This window comes from Rhinolophus ferrumequinum, chromosome 20, assembly GCF_004115265.2.
Source record: "Rhinolophus ferrumequinum isolate MPI-CBG mRhiFer1 chromosome 20, mRhiFer1_v1.p, whole genome shotgun sequence".
Taxonomy (NCBI): Eukaryota; Metazoa; Chordata; class Mammalia; order Chiroptera; family Rhinolophidae; genus Rhinolophus; species Rhinolophus ferrumequinum.
The window spans coordinates 19,177,578-19,200,269 of record NC_046303.1 but is presented as its reverse complement, the minus strand read 5'-3'; the positions used below and the strand labels follow the sequence as shown (position 1 = coordinate 19,200,269).

The following is a 22,692-nucleotide window of genomic DNA, read 5'->3' as shown; positions in this document are numbered from 1 at the left end:
GAGACAACTAAATCTGAATCAGTCGCTATGCAGGGTGTTCCTATTTGGCAATTGTGTTCAAATAAGGATCATTCATTTCTATGCTTTTTTGTGTTGTTCCTAGCCAAAGATCTTTTTTAAAATTCCAGTTTTGTTTCAGCAGCAATGATGAGCAAAGGGATTTCGCCATGGCTTGGACGTCCTTGCAAAGATCAGTGTAGTGAGAATGCAGTGACAGTGGCCCCATGAACCCATGGAGAACCCATAAAACTAGGCCCAGCATCTGAAAATCCTTCCCAGGCCTTTACCAGTGCTCGATATTCTCCTCCCTCAGCCTCTACCAACCCAAAGATTTTTGCTATAAATTCAGTATAGCAGTATAAATTCAGTATAAAGCCATATAAGGATAAACTATAGGTACAATTTCTTCTTCCATGCGCAATTCAAGCTTAAGAAAATTACAGAAGTTGAATTTTAGGGGTTTTACTTCATATTTTACATACTTATACTTCAAGAGTTAGTAGTTCAACATGAAAATCATTTCTGAACTGTGCAATGTTACTTGTAATCTTATTTACAGGCATGAAAGGGATATGTAAGTAATTATTATAAATTAATACTTTAACAAATGTGTTATTTATGACTTTAAAACACTTGTCATTACAGCAAATTATTCCTTTTTATATATCCCAGATAGGTGAAATTCCCAAGCCAAACAATGGCCTGGGAGGTTGGCCTGAACATTTCTCTGGTGTAGGCTCTCAGTTGAAATGCCTCCAGGAGTTTGGACCAGATCGGAAGGATCTGGTTTAACTCTGTCATGGAGTTACAGCACTCATGGTTGTGCAATAAATACTTTTTGAGTGGAAGTGCATGACAATTGGGCCAGACTAGGTTAGGACAGATTCTGTAGCATTCTAGCCATGGCCTATCTTTATACAGAACCCACCCGGGACAAAAATAGAGAGGAGGTTAATGTCCCAAACTCAATCCCCACGTAGTCCTGTAACCACAAAGTTAGGTTCCTCATTGTAATCCTTATCTATATCCACTCCCATCCCACTTATCTTCCCCGAACACATAACCCAATAAGGAGAGCATTGGGGCTTTTAACTGGTACTCTCCCTCCTCTGAAACTTTTCTTCTTGCTCTATTGTGCATCCATTGGGTCACTTACCTCTCAAAAACAGACACAAGTTCTAAATGGATGGCTTTTCTCCCCTGTGAGGTCAATTTCCGTTTTAAGAGGGACCTAACAAAGACATTGGCCTCTGTACTGTTATTCCTAACGCCTTAACTGACTTCTAATGGTGGACATTTTAGAACAGGTAGATGATGATTTGGCGTATCTCACATCAGAGAAGGAAGGTATTTTCTCAATTGTTCTGAGAATCCTCTATCCCTGTGGGACTAGAATCCGGATCTCCTGACTCATAATCCAATTACCTTCCCATCATCTCACCTGCTGACTCCTGTATTAGACTGAGGCTTAAGTCTAATTCAGTTCGATTTTTTCCTTGCATTAAAAAAATAAGTAAATAAATAAAAATAAACCTCTGATGTGTTACATAAATTCAATAACCACTTCTGAGATTTATAGCTGGGTACTAAGAACTTTGAATGGCATTTTGAGCTTTAAACAGCTCTGTAAATATTAGTACCATGTTTCCCCGAAAATAAGACCTAGTCAGACAATCAGCTCTAATGCGTCTTTTGGAGCAAAAATTAATATAAGACTCGGTCTTATATTGTATAAGACCTGGTATTATATTATATTATGTTATACCTGGTCTTATATTATAGTAAAATAAGACTGGGTCTTGTATTAATTTTTGCTCCAAAAGATGCATTAGAGCTGATTGTCTGGCTAGGTCTTACTTTTGGGAAAACACGGTAGTGAAAATCACAGAACTAGTGGTTACAGTACTTTTAGCATCCAGCATCCCAGTAAACTGGTTGTTTTAATATTTCATACTACGTTTGATCTTTGTAAAGACAAGAGTCAGGATCTGAGGTCTAGATGACTGAAGACATTGCATCAGTATGCCCATTTGGTAGGTGCTGCCATCTCCAGAGAAACAATGCGCAGACCACGTACATTTACCTTGCTGTGATCCAGCACGGCAAACAAGCCATGGGTTCTGTGATGTCCTTTTACTGATTAATGTTTCACTATCACAGTGAAACTTGTCCAGTCTTAGCTGAATTATACCTTTAGCTCTGCTACTGAAATGTATATGATAGGCCACATTTCTGTGGATACTCTGTATGCTTCCAAATATCAATTGCATACTTACCGTTTTATAATTAACATGTTTTGAAACTGAGATCATAATCTATAGCAAACCTAAAAGATCAAAGCTCTTTCTTCTAGTCTTGCTAAGGTGTATTTTTAGTCAGGTTTTGTTTTGAGGACCTTAATAAAAAGTACAATCCCATGCTTTGTTCTCTTTAAATCATGGAGCACTTTAATAAGATGATCAATCATTTGGCATCAATTATCTGTCCTAACTACATTACATACAGTATATGCAAAACAGGAAAAAAAATCATCCACATGTTCTGAGATTCATTCAGATCTCACTACAGGAAACTCATTCTTCCTACTGTCAGTTGAACTCTTTCTCAAATTTCCAAGCAAGTGAGCCTTATATCAAGGTGGCTAAGGAGTTTTATATTCACTGGTTAGGGCCTTTGACTTGTGTCTCTAGTTGGAAGATAAAGTTTTAAGATTACCCAAGCTTCAAAGTTTATTTTGCTGTACAGAGCAAGGGATGATCATTGTGTGGTAGAAAATTCTAAAAGAGATATCATTGTTGGGGCCTCAGCATTAGTGGTGTTGTCAAGATCAAGATTATATTCCTGTGCCTGTTTTTTCCTTTACTTTTAGAGCTCCATTGTTTGAAATGGACCTAAGATTCAAATGCTTTATCTTTTGATAGAGTTTTTACTGCAATTGCATACGGAGCTATGGCCATCGGAGAAACACTTGCTTTGGCACCTGAATATTCAAGAGCCAAATCTGGGGCTGCACATCTGTTTGCTTTGTTGGAAAAGAAGCCAACTATAGACAGCAATAGTCAAGAAGGGAAAAAACTAGTAAGCATAACGATGTTTTTAAATGTCCACTTACTGTTAATTGTCCATTTGCAAGCTCTGTAAATAGGCACTTAAGGCATTATTTGATAACTTTGCAAAGAAATAGTGCTATAAAGACTTTTAAAAGTTTACATAAAGTAATTGTTATGGCTACAAAGGAAAAAAGGGTGTCTTGTCTTAATCAAATTTTCACCTCTACTACTAAAACATACGTATTTTATATTAAACTATATGCTTCTAGTTTATTTATTTGCCTGATGCCATGAGAATGTTCTTCAACAGAGAATTGATTTACATACTTAATTTTATTTAGACAGCAAAAGTTTTAGTCTTAGATGAAGATGTGCATTAGGGTTTGTTTGTTTCTGTGATAATATATACAAAGTAAATAATGCTCGCAGCTTCAGACACCATATTTCATGCTTGATATATCTGCAAACAGAAGAGAGGGGGAAAAGGGAGCTATATTTATTAAATTCACACAGAAGCGCGCGCGCGCTCACATACTTAGCCGCAAACTGTGAAAGACTGTGAATATTAAAAGAGAAATAGTAGGGATATTGTATAATTTCAAAACAAGCCTCTCAATAGTAGTCTTACACATTAAATATATATTCAATTTTAAGACCTTTCTAGACAGTTTAAAATTAAGAATAGCCACTAAGTATATATGCTTAAAAGAAATTTTTAATTTAAAATTATTTCCCTCTAGAATTTTAACAGTATATTTATATACTATGACAGCTTAAAATAGTACATTATCACTAGAGTCACATAATTATTTAAAAGGAATGCTAGTTGTTAGTGATAGAAATAAAAGGATCTGGAAATTCTCAAAATAGAGTGCTCAAAAATACATCAGTCAAAATAACATTTCATACTTGTCTTTTGTAAAGTAATGAAGGAAACTCTCTTTTAATCTTAGGTTTTAGATGTATAATAATACTGCTACTCTTATTTCTTTGTAAACATTACAATATAGGGATTGAGTGTTTCATTGATAATGTCTTCATAGAACTATGTACATGGCATAGAACATAGAAATGTTTCTTATAAAGACTGAAACTGTAAAACATGGTCCAACTTATAAAAATAACACTTATACGGGCATCCAGATGGCTCAGTTGGATAGAGCACGAGCTCTTACCAACAAGGTTGCCGGTTCAATTCCCACATGGGATGGTGGGCTGCGCCCCCTACAACTAAAGACTGAAAATGGTGACTGGATTTGGAGCAGTACTGCGCCCTCCACAACTAAATTGAAGGACAATGACTTGACTTGGAGCTTATGGGTCCTGGAGAAACACACTGTTCCCCAATAAAAAGTTAAAAAAATAAATAAAATAACATTTATACGTATAGTTTATGAGGACTCCAGCTATTCTGAATTAAGCAATTAAAGTCTGTAAAGCACAAACTAAATTTTTTTAAAAAGATGTATTCATTCAGAGCAGCTGGTCAAACAGCTAATCTGCCAGTGGGACTGTGTCTGGGTAGTGAAGCTGAAGGAAACCAGTGTTTTTAAGCAAATTTGTGAGGTCCAATAGTGAAGACAGCAAGAAGTACCGGTATAAAATCTACACAAAATTGACAGAAACCTATGTGCAGTCAGCAGCTCTACAGACAGGAAGGAATGCAATGTTGAAAATTAAAATGGTTGTTCACAATTTTCAGAAAGGGTTCAGCCAATGTAAGGTGTTGCAACCTTTCTAAATGCTGCCAACTTTCTTTCACAGGACACATATGAAGGGAATATAGAGTTTCGAGAAGTCTCTTTCTTCTATCCATGTCGCCCAGATGTTCTTATCCTTCGTGACTTATCCCTCAGTATTGAGAAAGGGAAGACAGTCGCATTTGTTGGGAGCAGTGGCTGTGGGAAGAGCACATCTGTCCAACTTCTGCTGAGATTTTATGACCCCGTGAAAGGACAACTAGTAAGACGGCCTTTAAATACAGTGTATCTGGGGGTTAGTGGTGCTGTTCTTAAACATTCTCTTGGGGTTAAGCATCCTCATCAGTTTGGGTAGGGCAAACAGCACTGTAGTTAAAAGGAAAACAAAACCCAAAAAACTCCGTCCCTTAAAACTAAGAGGACAAGCAAACCATAACAGCAGTGATGGATAGGACTATGAAGCCAAGTACAAACACCCAAAGATTCTTTAGTCATTCTGGAGGTAGAAATTCAGATCTTATAATCCATGAAATTCTTTAACAATACAGGTGTTGGAGTACTGGTCTAATATCCATATCTGGGCTCTTTCTTTATTCTGTTCTGCTTTAAGACAGAGAAAACAGTTTTCCTCCGCCTCCCTCAAGCTTTCTGCTGTTCCCACTGGCCATCTTCACCTGCCCCTCCCCAATTCTTAAAACCTGCCGCATATAGGGGCTTCTGTGAATCAACCCCATTAAGTCCTGCATTCTGATCTCCAAAAAACGTCACCTCTCCCTCCTTTGAACTCCATGTGCTATTGGTCTCACCTGGCACTTTCCTTACTCTACCTTATCTTCAGGTTTTCAGTTACCCTCTCCACCCCAACCACCACATCGCACACATACACATACACAAACACAACTTCCTATTCTTCCTCCTCCTCCCCACAAAAAAAAGAACAAACCTATAAGCCCCTAAAAGTCAAAGACTGTCATATTAGTCCTTATTCTCCTGCAATTTACAGTCTTCTCCCTATCACAGATTCTCAGTGACTATTTGCAAAACGTAATGGTCAAAAATGTCTCCCTTATTACCAATGACAAGAGAGTCAACAATAGATAACAAAATTAGGTGACACTCATCTGTTTGCACACAGCATGTGACACTCCTCCTCTAAACCCTCCAGTGGTTTCCACCACAGTTAAAATAAGCCATCATCAAGGTCCTTCATGATCTGGCACCTGCCTCTCTCCAAACCCCTCTCCTGTCACCACCCCACCTCGTGGAGCACTGTGTGTCAGTCTCAGTGGCTTCCTCAGGTTCTTTAAACACACTTTTGGGCTTTTGTTCTTGCTTAGAATGTTCTTACTCTAAACTCTTTGCTGGCTCCTTCTCGTCATTCATGTCTCAGTCTAAATGCTACTTCCCTAGGTAGGGCTTCTTACAGACGCTACAGAAAATAATGCACCTGCCCACCCCCTTCCCACAGCCACTCTCTATCCCACTCCCCTGTCCTCCAGACACTTTCTCTGTCTGAGTTTATTGAGTTCTTAGTAGTGTGTTTACTGCCTGCCTGTCTCCACTAGAACATAAGCTGCAGGAGGGCGAGAGCTTTGTCTTGTTTACCACTATTTCCCCAGTGCCTGAAGAGCCCCCTCACATACTTGGTTGGCTGTTAGTTTATATCCATGTAGATAAACATGGCTATGTGCCACCTGACATGTTTCTACATGTAGACTACTATATCAGTCTCTCTCTGGGCTTTCGTAAAGCAGGGTCCTGCTACCGGGGAGGTTGGTCATTTGCATTTGACTTCAGAGCAGAACAGCTGGCTTCACTGTAGCCTCCGGGTAGGTCTCTAGAATACATGGCCATACCTAGAAACATCAAGTAAGTTTAGGAGTGGGCATTTTAGTCAGGGACACGCTGTCCGCATCTATAAAACGTATGATTTATGCGCCTTCCTTGGGTAACATTACACAACGAAATAGCTTGAATGCCTAACCTTCTTGTTATGATTTGTATATGATGGAATACAGTGAACTGAAACTTGATACAGTGTTGGATCTTCACATACCATTCTCCATTCTGCTCTTGGCAGCTGTTTGATGGTGTGGATGCAAAGGAATTGAACGTACAATGGCTCCGTTCCCAAATAGCGATCGTTTCTCAAGAGCCTGTGCTCTTCAACTGTAGCATTGCTGAGAACATCGCCTATGGTGATATCAGCCGTGTTGTGCCGTTAGAAGAGATAAAAGAAGTAGCAAATGCAGCAAATATCCATTCTTTTATTGAAGGTCTCCCTGAGGTAAGAAAATATCTGAAACCTTGAACTACAAAGCTGCCAAGTAAGCCCAAGTAGTTTCCTGGGCATAGTGACTGTTTTACGTGCTCCTTGATTATACAGTTTATTTATTGCCAGCATCTAATGTACAGTTAGATGTGAAAACAGCAAAGTTTGAGATTTTTGTGTGACTATTTTTTCCAACACCAGACTGTATGAATATTCACTGAATTAATCTTCATATTTTGATTCTTCACCTTCTATCCATTTATACTCTATTCATGTCCACACCACCATCATCCCCCTCTCCCACCTCTGGACCACTCCAGTAGCCTTTTAATCTGTCTTCCTGCTTCTAATCTTGCCCCTTTATAATTCTTCTTCCTCACAGCAACTAGAGGGATGCTTTAAAAACATAAATTAGATCCTATCCCTCCTCAGACTTCCCACTGGCATCCCATTGCACTTAGAATAAGGTCCAGACTCCTCGTGTGGCCAGCCGGGCCTTCTGTGATCTGGCCCCACTGGCATCTCTACACCTTCTTCACCACATGTTCACCCTGCTGCAGCCACGCTGGCCTCTCTCCTGTCTCATGAACATGCCAAGTACTTCCCTACCTTGGGACATCGCCACTTGATGTTTCTGCAGCCAGGACCTCCTTCCTCTGGCTCCTTGCAGAACCGGCTGCTTAACTTTTAAGCTCTTTCCTTTGTCACCTTCGCAGAAGCCTTCCTGGCCACCTTATTTAAAGAGTCCCCACTGCGCCTGTCACATATGACATAGTCTTCAGGGTACTTATCACAGTCTAAAATTACCCGGGGTGCTTACTGACTTGTTTAGTGTCTCCTCTCCCCACTAAAGTGTTAGGTCCCTGCCTGTCATTTCTGTCTTCTCTCTGTACTGGCTGGAAGAGCTGATGTAAAATCTCAGAAAAGTCAAGTCTTGGCTAACCATAGAGAAGACTTTAGCATAGCAAGCATGGATACAAATCCAGAAGAAGCACACAGAAATGGGTAATTGTAATTTAAAGTGTTTGCAATATCTGAGTGTTTATACCTACATACAAAATCACACCAAAAAATTAAAATATAGATACCTACTTTTAATTAGAAACACATTTTTATAATGTAATTTTCTATCTCACTTGAAAAGGAAATGTCAAAGTTTAATAACAGTTACTTCAAACAACGAATCTAGTGCCTTGTGTCCTGGTGGAGGATAATGTCACCATACTGTCAAACTGTTACACTACTGCATCTTCCCTCACCATCTCCTGTCCACACCAAATAGTACCTATAACTAGAAACAGGCCTTTAAGACAATTTCCCTTCCTCCACCAAGGTTCTGCAGTACTAACAGTTCTACAGTTACAGTACTAACTGTAAGAGAAGGATTACCACATTTTCTATAACTATTGTGATCCTTTGTCTTTCAATGGCAGTTCCCTTTTGTAACTAAGGCACCCACTGCATTGTTGATTCCTGGTCAGATGATTATCTCCACAACCCTGACAGAGTTTTTCCTTCAATTTATGTAGGATGAACCACTACATATATTATCTTTATACCATTTTTCTTTTATTCTTAGATTGTTTAGCTTTCATTCTTTTCATTGTACTATTTCTCAGATTTACCCAAAACTACACACTGCAGAAATTTAGTGTGCCAACTTTTTACAATAAACTTCAGAACCAAGATGGTGTTATTTCCTAAAAGAACGACTAGCTTCCAATTCAAGATGACAGAGTAGGAAAACCTCACCTCCTCCCTCAGACACACTGAGTCTACAGCTACATGTGGAACAATCCCCTCTTTAAAAAGCCTAAGGTTGGCTGTGTGATGACTAAGTATTGGGCACATGAGAAGAAAACCACCTCAAAGTGGATAGGACAGGCTGGGACACATCTTTCCTAAACCCCATCCCCAGTGCAGCAACCCAGAACCTGGAGAAAACTCAAAACCTACAGCTTCTACCCAAGGAGTGAAGGGCTCAAACCCCACTTCAGGCACCTCAATTTCTAGTAGCTGCACCTGAGAGATGAGCCCGCAAAACATCTAACTTTGAAAACCAACAGAACTCATGTTCAGAGATGCACAAGATTGTAGCTATCTGTGAGAAAGCTCTAAAGGACCCGCCTTCTCAGACTGATCCACCCCAGGGCCCAGCTCGGAGGAAGCCAACCCCCAGTTCTGGTTTCCAAAAGCTCTTAAACTCGATGCCCCCACACACACACACACACATACACAAATTTTGTATGTTTGGTGTAAATTTGTTTAGTGGCCAAAATGATGTGAGGATATATGTAGTCTTCATTAATCCTACTTAAGATGAATAATCAAATATTTCTGCACAAATAGTCATGTATTTGATTACCAATTGCTTCCCCAGTCCCTTCTGGCAGTTTTAAATAACATATATCATATGTTAAATATATGTAATATATAGTACATACAATTTATAGTATAATAGCATATTTTCTTTTAAAGTAAAAATAATGGAATTCTTAAACAGATATAGCTCTAAGAGTTTCCAATAAGGGATTGCAGACCTGTCTGGCAGTCAGACCAAGAGGGTGAATACCAAGGAATCGAACTGGAGTGGGCGAAGGCTTATGCATTGTGGGGACAGAGCCAGGAGTGTAGTTTGCAGGCTCTCGGCCTCACGTAGAAAGGTGCTGGCTCAGGTAGTAAATGGCCATCAACTGTGATTGGATGACCATCAGCTGTGCCTAGTTGGCCGTCAGCTGTAACCAGTGAGCCATTGGCCACTAATATAACTGCCGTGGCTACACTAGCAGCAAATGGGGGGTGAGCAAGAAGGTGGTGGCTGAGCTAGCAAGTGCAGATTGCAGTTAGCAAGTGGGGTTGGTTGCGGATAGTGTGGCTCCTGCTTCCTGTGTCTCCAACCCAGCGGCCAGCAAGAATACAGTGGTATGACTCCCCTATCTAGGGCTCTGTGGGTGCTCCTTTTTGGCCTCACCACATCCTGCATTCTTACGTGGGGAGCGGGATGAGAGACCCCGCATGAGTCCCTGCATGACATGCATCTGTGGTGAACGCCATGGAGATGGCCTGCAGGCATTTGGAAATACCAGTCTGGGACTTGGGACAGGAGTTGAAGCGACACCACTGAGAAGTAGACCAGGTGTAGCTGTCACTTACTCCGTACAATATCACACAGTGGCTGCTCTCACACAAGCCACATCATGGCTCCTTGAGGAGGACTTCAGCCACTGAACAGCCCTGCAACTCCTCCCCAGGGCCCATGGGATTTTCTAGAATGCAGCTGGTTTAGGATTAGACTCTCTGATGTTCCCTTCAGGATACAACTAGCTTTCAGCCCCAGGTTCATATTGCGAAACCATTGCCCCCTGAGCGGCTCCTAAAACAGGTGATTTCAGTGTACTCATCATCCCAGTGTTTGCCAGAAAATTGATTTAGATTTTCAGTTTAACAGGAAAGAATGGAACTCTGTAATTCTTTATTAAAAAATGAAAACCTTTAGTTTAAGTATCTGCAAATGTTTTTAAGTTGCTATTGAGACAATGTATTGAGGAGACAGAGCAGGAGAGCAGTTTCCGGGCTCTCGAGCTCACGTGGAAAGGTGCTGGCTCGGGTAATAGATGGCCATCAACTGTGACTCGTTGGCCATCAGCTGTAACCAGTTAGCCATTAGCTACTAATATAACTGCCGTGGCTGGACTAGCAGGCACAGCTTGCGGCTGGCAAGTGCGGTTAGCAGGCGGATTGCGGCTAGCAAGGGGGTTGGTTGGTTGGCAGAGAAGCAGACAGCAGATTGCGGATCGTGTGGCTCCTGCTTCCTGTGTCTCCAACCCAGCCGCTAGTGAGAATATAGTGGTATGACTCCCCTATTTATGGCTCCGGGTTCCTTTTTGGCCTCACCATATCCTGCATTCTTGTGCGGGGAGCGGGACCAGAGACCCCGCATTGCAGTATATATCCACATTTATAATCTGTTCTGCTCAATGACAGGAAACAACATCTGAATTTGATTTTCATCCAATTCATTCTTGAGACTTACATTCCTACAATCTAGAGTAAGTCAAGAAATGCAAAGGGATTTCCTCTTCAGCTACATGAAGAAGCCATATACAACTGAAGCTAGACTGACAGAAAGAGCTGCAAGCCCATGTCATTCCCGTCTAGTCCTGTTTTGGGTTTACGATTGGATTCTGTAATTTTGATGGGAACTTTGCAGTGTGTGTGAAAATGAATGACATGGTTTTATTTGATCATCCTGCCCTATGATTCTGAATTTAATAAAATGCATTTTAGGGGCCCAGCCTCCTGGCAGTCACAGAGGAGATAGCTGAAGTCTGTTTTCTTTGTGGAGCATTCACTTCAGAAAAGACACTTTTACTGGGCTTTAGTAATTCAGACATCCATTGTTTTATATAAAGCAAGCAACTGTGTATTTTACATTGAAAAATGAACTTTGAATGCAGTAGACACATTTGTCATAAGGTTATGTCTCAGGCTTTCTCAGTACCTACTCTGCCTGAATGGCACCTTCTGAAGACAGATGTGGAGGGAAAGGCAATTCATTCAGCCTTCTCCATGGTACTAATATAAAATGAACAGCATATAATCATGTGCTGCTTCTCCTCTGTGATGCTGCTACAGGATCCACCTTTAGAGGATTGTATACTTGGACTTGCTTTCCAGTGGAACTGATCCATCCACACATTCTTGTCTGGGTACCAATGGCAGGTGTTTGTTAGGTAAATGGCAAGGCTACTAGATAGCAGTGTGGAACCTTGGAGGGAAGTAGAAACAGTGGGACAATCTAGAAAGCAAGCAGGAGTCTGCTTGCACCAACTGAACTGACTAATCGTGGTTGAGCGAACTAGGAAGGCTGCAGGATATGAGACATCTCCTTTACCCTTCTATGGAGGGAAACACTGGAAAAGGGGTCATGAGTAAGTAGGAGGGCTGTGGAAACCTTGTGAAGTACTAAATGTCACTGTTATTGCCTGAAAAGATGAATGGATTATCTCAAGATGATAGCCTAACTTATTGCCAGGAAGATACCTGCACCACTGAGAACAGCATCCTGGCATCTGGAGAGAGGTGCCCATAGAAATGTAACAAGAACCAAAGTGAAGGAACCCCATGATTTCCTTGTGTTTAGACTTTGAGGCAGCTTGACCTGAAAACAGAAAGGAATGTAACTTGGTGGAAAAAGATTTGTGTTTACTTAGAACGCTTTTGGGTTTTTTGGCCAATACTTTTTTTCTTATGCTTTAATTCAAATAATTCCTTTGTAGGAAGGTAATGGCAAAATCTGCTGTGTGTGATCAGATTAGATATGTAAATGAGATCGTAATGTTTACTGCTTGTTTAGCATTTATTTGCAACAAAGCACAAGAATAGATTTCAGCACTCATTAGGACACAAATTTTCCACAGTAGCAAAATTTGAAATATTTAGATGGTTCTCACCCACACTTGCCATGCTAATTTAAATAACGAAGACTTGCTTTCTTAATTACATGTTCCTGTAATAGAAATACAACACACAAGTTGGACTGAAAGGAACACAGCTTTCTGGCGGCCAAAAACAAAGACTCGCTATTGCAAGGGCTCTTCTCCGAAAACCAAAAATTTTATTGTTGGATGAGGCCACTTCAGCCCTTGATAATGAGAGTGAAAAGGTAACATCCTCTTCTTTTATCTCAGAATGTAATACCGAATACCAGAGTGGAGTACCATGGAAGAAAGAAAAGTTAGTTTACCGAAAGAAAGGTCTGGAGAGAATTGTAGTCATAGGGTCACCAGTTCTAAGTAAGGTTTTGGCCTTTTACAAAGAATAGAGGCTGGTGGGGAGGTGGGAGAGAGTTGGGCCACAGGGCTTCTCATATTCTAGAAGGTTTTCCTCTGTTGAATTTGTCTCATTATCAAAAAGGGGCCCAGTACTTGAAATGTTTCTTCACTCAAGGAAAAAGCCCAGGAAAAATAACTTTCCTATTTTATCATTATTCCAATGATGCCAAACAAATTAATAAGGCAATCTACATGTGTAACAGAGTGATCGACACTGCAGTGTCAGACCCTACTAATTACTCCACCTTCTACAGACTATTGGCTCAATTTGAGAAGGAAACAAGGAAGCAGACATGTGACAGTAGACCTACACTGCAAACTCTTTCAGATGTTTAACTTTGCTATCTCCTTGTCCCCTAGTAGTTTCTTACATCAAGTAGGCACCTATTTGTTAAATGAACATTGGTTAAATAAATGATAATCATTAATATTTATCAAGTGTTCATTATATGCTATTATCTCAATCCTCACAACAACTTGATGAATTAGGTTATCTTATTATTGTGCTCATTTTACAGATTAGCACACCAAGGCTTAGAAAAGTTAAGTAATTCCCTAAATTCTAATAGCTGGTGTCTGACCTAAGAGCTCATGTGGTTAACCCCCAGTTGATTGCTGTTTGTAGATGGTTATCATTCTTGATTTCCAAGGAGAGAACGTGTTATGAAAGAAAAAAAAATTATTATTATTATTTTTTTGAATCAAACAGCTGGACTATAATCTTGGATTCATTAGCTACAGGTAGTATGACCTTGGTCAAGGGACCTAGACTTTTCAAATCTCGGTTTACTCATTTGAAAAATGTAAATACCCCCACCTTATGGGGTTATTGCAAATATTTAAATAAATAGCCGTCATTGGAACATTTTATATATTCCACAAATATTGGTTGTCACCCTCTAGTCTCATTTCCTTTATACAGCATTATAACCTCATTGTAGCTGAGATGCTGTTTCAGTCAGGAAAATTTTACGGTTAAATTCTACAAAAATTTTTAAAAAGTACTATGAAAGTCAATTAGATAATTCTACTTGGGTGTGGAATACTACTTTCTGGCTTTGAGTTTGGAACCACTTACTTAGATACAAATAGCCATTTTATTTTTATTCATTGTCACAAAACTTTTCCATAATTATTTTTTCTAGATTTCTATTGAGTAGGGTGAATGTATCACAAAGTAGGACAACTTCCTTGGGAATGAGCAAATAAAGAATGCTATTAGATTACCTTAACTGATTTGTTTCAGGCAAGTTTGTTAGCAGCTAACCTGAACTAGTGATCACAGGTCCTTCTCTCTTCCAGGTGGTTCAACATGCCCTTAACAAGGCCAGTCAGGGGAGGACGTGCCTAGTGGTCGCTCACAGACTCTCCACAGTACAGAATGCAGATTTGATAGTGGTTCTGCACAATGGAAAAATAAAGGAATGGGGAACTCATCAAGAGCTCCTGAGAAATGGAAACATATATTTTAAATTAGTAAATGCACAGTCAGTGCAGTGATGCTGTTAGCACATAGTTTGATCCTTGTGTAATGCAAAGAAAAAGTACTTACTAATTATTTGGCACTCTCTTTTATTGCATGATCAATATCTGGAATCATGCTATTCAAGTACAGACACGTTCTGTTTACACACCATCTTCCCTTCAGATTTTTAAAAGGAAACAAAAATTTTCTAAAACTCATGTAAGATAATGCCTCTATCCCTCACTTTATAAAAAAATATTCTAGCACATTTGCTTGTAAAGCAGGTTTCTGCAAAGTGAATCTATTTTCCCATCAACTTCTACTATGTAACTGGGAACATGTTCCCAGAGGGAAAAATTATCCACGTAACTAAACTGAAAGATTTTAGCAAAGAGAAAGATGTAGTTGGACATTGCAGGAAGAATGATTTTAATTCAGAACTTCCAGTGTTTTGTAGCATACTTGAGAGTACTTTGACCTAATCCTTTTCTCCAAACCTTAGGAGTTTCTCTCATAATATCTTCCTCAATGTTTCTCTCTCAAGGAATATCTAGTGTTTCCCCAAATTACAGTATACCCTGTTACCCCCAAAATAAGACCTATCCGAACCATCAGCTCTAATGTGTCTTTTGGAGCAAAAATTAATATAAGACCCAGTATGACATGATATGACATGATATGATGATATGATATGATATGATACCTGGTCTTATAGTAAAATAAGACTGGGTCTTATATTAATTTTTGTTCCAAAAGACGTAATAGAGCTGATGGTCCAGCTAGGCCTTATTTTGGGGGAAACACGGTATCCCTTTGTTAGGGGGATAGGGAGGATTACAGTGTAAAATTTCTGAAGAATTAGGTAGTTGTCTTTCTCTTCACTGGGAAGTGAAATGCCTCACATGTTCCATCCTAAAAATTCCATCATTCTGAGCTTTGGTTTTGTCAGGTTAAATCATAGGCCTTCCAGTGTATGAACACTTACTTAAAATAAGAGCTACTTTTATTATGGGTGAAAAATTAAAAATGCCTTTATGATTATTCAATCAAGTAATTTGTTTAAATTTTATATGTACCTTATGTAATATATGTATGATTTAAAAGTTCTGTTAAATAACAATATTGGTAAGCTGACTCATGTTTTCCACTTACCTAAATATGTAATTTAATCTAACGATTTTTATTTCTAGTCTTCATTGTATTTTCTTTCATTTACAGTGACATTTACAGCCAGACTATCTAAAGTGCACTCTGCCAGTAATCTAAAATCTTGCAAAAAAAAGAAATTAAAACCCCTGTGTATTACACGACTTTTTTTTTAATGCAAAACAAAAGTAGGATTGGGAGTTTGGGAACCAAATGTATTGTTTAGAAGCATTGGCACTGAAACCCTTGTGGCCACTTTGCTATGCATGGATAGAGAGCTCTTGGTTTCTCTTCCTAGAGCAGGGAGGGCAGCAGAAGGGCAGAATGGTATGAGTGTGCTGCGTGCCTCCGAGCAGAACCTCAGGCTCCAACTCTGTAGTCCAGTCCCTCCTAGACTAGCAAATGCCTGCTGCTGTGCTTGCTTTCCCCTTGAACCTATGAACAGCAATTCCACGGTCACATCTCCAGATGTCAGTAAAGCACGCTCGAATTAATAGCACTACCTAATTTGTATTAGCATTATATTTCAAAAGATTTTAACGGATGCTTGTGGGGACAGAGCCCCAGAGAGCAGTTTCCAGGCTCTCAGCCTCACCTGGAAAGGTGCTGGCTCGGGTAGTAGATGGCCATCAGCTGCAACTATTGAGCCATTGGCCACTAGTATAACTGCCGCAGCTGCGCTGGGGAGTCGAGTCAAGGAGAGTCGAGTCGGTCGGTTGGCAGAAAAGCGGACAGCAGGTCGCACATCGTGTGAATCCAGCCTCCAGTGAGACTATAGTGGTATGACTCCCCTACCTATGGCTCCGTGGGTGTTCCTTTTTGGCCTAGCCATATCCTGTGTACTTATGTGGGGAGTGGGACCAGAGACCCTGCATGACAAATGGCGCAGTGAGCAGGGTCCCCTGCACGACAATGCTCCACAGGTGGCATTCTCTTAAATGAAGTCGCTGCCTTCACTAGAATAAGCAAATATGCTGAGCATTGGGGTCCCAAACAGCTTACAAGGATCTGGGGGGGGCGTCAGCTGATGAAGGCAGAAAGTATAATAAGTAGGGGCCATTTGCTTTATCAGCTATGGAATTACTTACTTTGAGGAGCTCAGGGTTTGAGACAAACCTGTAATAATTTTTTTCAGAATAAACAATCACTTACACACACCTTACCAATTCTATAAATCTGAATTTTTAATCCCTATACTTTTTCTTAAAGCAGGATATTCTATAACTGAAAAAGAAGCTAAATTTGGAATTGAGATTTTTACCTTTAAAAAAACAAAAGGAAATGGTACTAGAGCAAATTTAAATCTAGGTTTTAAGTTTTAAACCATGCATTAAAGCTCTTATAAATCAATTATTAAATAACAATACATTAGGTTTATAGCTCACAACGTGGTATTTACTTAAGGGCTTTAAGCAATAAAGGCCAGATTTTTCAGGCACCAAATCAGTGAATTTAAGATATGTTGTCTTCTTAAAGTACTTCGATATGGTAGATGTTCAATAAATACTAGGAGATTCGGTCCAAAAGGACACTTATCATAGCAGGTGTGCATTATTGATACTAAACGGAGGCACACACATTTACTAAAAAAGTGACCTGCTAAGCTGCAAATTGTTTTGGCTTCAACAATCCCATATAGGTTTTTCCCCACTATCTGAGAGCAGAGCGTTCCTATAAAACCTTTCTGAAGCCAACGTGGCAGGAAGTGAAGCAGCAATTACCATTAGTTTATATGGAAAAATTGGGGGGCATTCCCAGACCCAAAAATAACCTACCAAATCATACCAAAGAGGCTTAATTACCTTTGGTTTTGCACTAAGCATAACTCCCTTACAAGCTCTCTTAGGCTCTTCTAGTACCTTAGGACATATCTTGCTCACGGATACAAAAAATAAATCGAGACCAAGCACCGATGCTCACAGACACAGCTGAAAGCCCTGGCGGCCTGAGGCTGAGATGTGAGTGTAGCTCCCAGAAAGGAGTTTGGCGGAGCCCCTCTGCTCAGGGTGCAAGCTGCCTCTGTGAAGGCTCGCTGCAACACGAAGCTGAACATTATTTCCACTTTAAACCTGTTTTTGTAAAATTGAGAATCCTCTTTGGATTTCTTTCGGTTAGTGAAAACAGGTAGTAATGTAGGTCTTTCCTAAAAGTGGAGTGGTGTAACACGAACTTTTGGAAAGTGGGATACCTGTCTTATCATCCCCTTGTCATGGGTATGATCAGTCATTGTTGACCCATTGTTGACCCAGAAGGATGGTATACTTCTAGGCTAGCTGAGGTCCATGAAAACTTCTTTCCATTCACATGGTAATTTTAATTAACCTCATTTTAATTTAATTAATTTTAGTCTTCTATAATAGTTCAGGTTGGTTTTATTTAACTTTGAAATAATTTGGTACTTGAGCCTACTTTACCAAATTTCATATATTGCCTAATTTCCCACAAGACTTTTATCTATAATATGACACATTCCCTAGTCTTGAGTACTTCCTGGTCTCAGGAAGACACTGATTTCTGCCAGTCATGATTCATAACCTAATACTTACCGAGACTCACCTCAGTTCAAACTTGTCCATGCATCCTTGCCCTCTGCTTCTCCTTTACCTTTGGGTTTGTATATATAGTGCAATAGAGACAGCATGGGGTGGGAGGAAGGCAGGGAGACTGAGGGGACCTGTAAATACCTGGCCTAGAAAATCCTAAATACAACGAAAACAGCTAACCAGAAAGATGAGGATCTATCAGAGAGTCGTCCTCTACATGTTAGCATGTTACAGTAGCCCTCAGCCGACACCACATCTTATCCTTTGCAACACCCATCCTTCCTAGTTGGGAGGGCTGTTCAGTGAGTCTTAAAATAATTGAGACATCAATGAGGGCACCAGTGCAATAGAAATAATTTAGCAAGGATAAGTTATGGCACAGATGTGAAAAGACAAAAAAAGAAAGAAAAAAAAACACACCATTTCACGCCTGTTTTATAACTAACCCAGCCAACCTACTTTACATCTTGCCACTCCTTAAAACAAGCTGTGGTGTGTTTTCAGGTTAAGTCAACTTAGGTCAGAGCTAATCACCTGGTTTTTAGCCTGCTTCAGTGTGTCACTTTCATAGTATGCATTGGATGCTTTGCATACGTATTAGCTGTCTTGTATGCATAGGGTATGAACAGGAGCTTTACATAGGTCCCATTGTATGAAAATATTTCCCATTAGTGTTGACCTATATATTCATTGTTTTAGTTTGAGCTCTTATTCCAAGTGGGTCTGTGAAGTGGAATCATAGATTGAGTGGAAAGTTCACTCCTAAGAATTAGTCAACGGAGGAAACTGGGAAAATTGAAGTAGAAGAATGAGATAGAGGGATTGGGAGACACAGTAGCTTTCAAGCCTTTATTTCTCTACCATTAGTAATAATTACCAGAAGTTAAAAAGTTCATTTAAAAGCCATCATTTTTTTTTAATGTATGAATCACCAAACATGTCTGCTTAGTACCTGAAGTAACACAACTCCCCTCTTTTTCAGCCGTACCACACTGAATAAGCAGGTATTACTTTCTATTGCTGCTTTAACAGATTATTAGACTTGGTAGATTGAAACAACCCAGATTTATTATCTTACAGTTCTGGGGGCCTGTGGGCTCTGGGAACAAATCTCTTACTTGTTCTTTTCCAACTTCTAGAAGCTGCCCTTGTTCCTTGACCTGCATCCCTCTGATCTCTGCTGCTTTCGTCACATCTCCATCTCTCTCTGGCCATTACCCAACCTACTATAAAGCATATCCATTGAAACTCTTATTCCATGGAGAAGACAAGACAATTTTTCACATATTTGCACTGAGTGAAAGCTCAAAGAGAACCCTGTAAACATCCAGTCCAACATCATCATTACATGTTGACCAGAGAGCAAAAACTCACATTTTTTGCCCCCCGGCCCTGTACTGTTCTATTGCAGCATGCTACCTATCTTCATCGCTAGGCCGGGATCTGGAATGTGATGTCTTTCTCTCCACTTGTGCTATTGGATGCTGCTGTTACTGCTGTTTCCTTTTCATCCTGACACGAGATTTATTAAGTAGGAGTTTATACTAAGTTCTAATGTTTTGGGTGTTTTTTTTTAAGATTTTATTGGGGAAGGGGAACAGGACTTTATTGGGGAACAGTGTGTACTTCCAGGACTTTTTTTTCCCAAGTCAAGTTGTTGTCCTTTCAATCTTAGTTGTGGAGGGCGCCATTCAGCTTCAAGTTGTTGTCCTTTCAGTCTTAGTTGTGGAGGGCGCAGCTCAGCTCCAGGTCCAGTTGCCATTGCTAGTTGCAGGGGGCGCAGCCCCACCATCCCTTGCAGGAATCAAACCAGCAACCTTGTGGTTGAGAGCCGGCGCTCCAACCAACTGAGCCATCCAGGAGCTCAGTGGCAGCTCAGCTCAAGGTGCCGTGTTCAATCTTAGTTGCAGGGGGCGCTGCCCACCAAAGGGACTCGAGGAATTGAACTGGCAACCTTGTGGTTGAGAGCCCACTGGCCCATGTGGGAATCGACCCGGCAGCCTTCGGAGTTAGGAGCATGGAGCTCTGACCACCTGAGCCACGGGGCCGGCCCAAGTTCTAATGTTTTTAACCTTCTTCTCTTTCCACTAAATAATGTGCAAGTAAAAACGGCATCCTAAATACTGTAAATATGAGTTTCACATACTTCCAACCCAAAACACTTTTGAATTTTCCTAAAATCATTTTAAACCACTCCTAATGAGTGCTAACATTTTTGTGAAATTTTCCACATAGGCCTCAGATAAGCACTTTATATACATTATCTCTTTAGTCCTCACATCAACTCCATAATTGCACATATTATTACTATTATCTCTCTTGAAGGAGAAGAAAACTGAAGCTGAAGGAAATTAAGTAACTTGTTGAGGCGTGGACTCTGGGCTTCATACCCCTGTCTAACTTCAGAGCCTACGGTCTCAATCATAGCATCCAGGATTTCTGTCCACAATTTATTCAGAGTGAACTGAGAGTGCTGGCTGAGAGTGCAGTCATTGAGTACATGAAGCCAATGTGAGAATAAAACCAAACTTTTGGCGACCAATTCCATGATCCAATAAAATTAACCAGCCACACCCTTAAAATGCTTTTTACATCCACACTATGCAACAAGATTGAATTCAGCCCAAGGTATGAGATCTGTTTTTCCTTGAGTGTTTACGTAACCTGTATTAAGTGTTGGATTTGAACACTTCTTACATGGGCAATATTGCAGAAATATGAGAATTCCAAGGTAAAAAAAGTTTTAAAGGGGCACATTTCATAGAGAAAAACAGCATCTGTGATTATAATGTCTTTGAAAATATGCCAAAGGGAATATTTGAAAATATGCTAATGTAATTGAATTTGTTGGGCATGTTTTCTTAATGATTTATACTTAACTATCAAGATTTAATTTAATTCTCCTAACATGTTTTTAAAGTGCTTGAAGATGTTAGTTTATTGAGATTTCAGAAAAAGCAAAAATTAGACAATTAGGTATGAAAAACTATAAATGAATACAACCACTGCTGCATTACTAGACTGAAGGAAAGAATGGTCTAATAAACCGATCTGTGTTTTGGTGGATGTAAATGATGAAATGCGATTCTTTATGAGCCAAGTAAAATTTGCTGTTGAATAGAGGTATTTTGTTTGATCATCAGTTTTACTACATCATATAATAAATGGATAAAAAATGTTCTGCCCTGTTAAAAGTCAAGAAATTGTAGGAAAAGATTTGAAGTTGTTAAATTACCAGAACATTCTGGATAATTGTGAAGCAAAAAAAGAAAGAGAGATAAAGAAAGAAGAAAAAACTATTTGTAAACACTCAAACAATGTGTAATACACTCTAGCAATTAGATTAGTACTGCTGGAAAAAATATTTCACCATCAAATCCTCAGAAAACCTAAGAGAGCTATAAATTTAAATTTAAATTCCTGGTCCCATGGCCCCAGTTCAGGTAGAATTACACCTTTGCTTAACCTAGTTTCATAAATTCCTTTAGTCCCCAATGTCATAGATCTTAGTGCCCTGAGAAGAGGTTAATGAGCGACATATTAGCAAAAAAGAAAATGCCTGGCTCTCACAGGATGGTATGTGCAGGACACCAAAGAAAAAGCAAGAGCAAGAGGGGTCATTAAGAATTAGAGCAAGGTCAACAGGGCTCCCAAGAATAGAGAAAGGAGAAGATCACCAAAGTAACAAAGAGAAGGTAAATGCCTTCCATTATAGAGTAGCAATAATAAGATCAGTACTAGAAAATAAGCTAGAACTACTAAAATTAAGTTCTTATGCATTGAGCATTCATTCATCAGGCACTGTGATTGAGCCTTATAAGCATTAGCTTGTCAACAGTAGGACACAGTCTATTATTTTTTATATTTTATCAAATGGGGAAACCGAGGCATAGAATAATTAAAGAACTTTGCCAAGGTCAAACACCAAGGAAGGGACAGAACGAGGATTCGACCCAGAGAAGCTGACTCTATAGCCCACACTTAGCTGATCAATTATCCCTCTAAGATGGAATTGGAAATGATAAGGTACTTTTGAGTTGTTTGCTTAAACAACAACTTGCTGTGGCCTCCTCATTACACTGCAAAAATACAAAACTATCCTACATAGTTTCTCTTTGGTTAACATTCTGGTGTGAAGCTGGATTTTTTTCTGCCCACCCACACTGTGAAAAACAAAAAATCTTGTATAAAACCCAATTACAACTTGGAAGGGTTAGAAATACAGCTGTTCTGGTAATCGAATGTTTTCTCCACAACTCCAGTCTTTCTTCACACACACACACACACACAAGTGTAGGGGAAGATTGGACCCTGATATCTCCATAGATTGTCTCTCACTATTGAATCATCCCTGCTATCTTTATTTTCAGGGTGTTTATCGTAACTCTTTTGTTCCATTTGCAACCCACTTGCTGGTGCTTCATTCCTCTCCCTGGTTAAGATAAAAAAAGATCTTGATAGCTGTATCTTGCAAAAACACAGATTTACAAATGTAACTGAAGAAAAGTAGTAACATATGCAGTGTGTAAAGTGTTGACTAAGGTGGAATCATCAGAAGTGCTTCCGGTTTACTTAACTATCCGGAGGCTCCTATTTATATGAAGGACTTTCCAAATACTGTAAAATGAATACTTCCCCAAGTATGAAATTGTTTTAAAATTAGGGTGTTTAATGATGGACTA

At 39.6% G+C, this 22,692-nt stretch overlaps 1 protein-coding gene across 1 annotated transcript in view; it reads left to right on the top strand.

Moving 5' to 3' along the window:
* ABCB5 (ATP binding cassette subfamily B member 5) overlaps positions 1-14,397 on the top strand; it is a 91,808-nt gene extending 77,411 nt beyond the window's left edge. Inside the window, exons 23-27 of the mRNA XM_033088551.1 lie at positions 2,922-3,078; positions 4,815-5,012; positions 6,831-7,037; positions 12,541-12,687; positions 14,159-14,397. Coding sequence (XP_032944442.1) covers positions 2,922-3,078; positions 4,815-5,012; positions 6,831-7,037; positions 12,541-12,687; positions 14,159-14,356 — 907 coding nt within the window. The 3' untranslated portion in view covers positions 14,357-14,397. The remainder of the gene's footprint in view (positions 1-2,921; positions 3,079-4,814; positions 5,013-6,830; positions 7,038-12,540; positions 12,688-14,158) is intronic.
* The last annotated feature ends 8,295 nt before the right edge of the window (positions 14,398-22,692 follow it).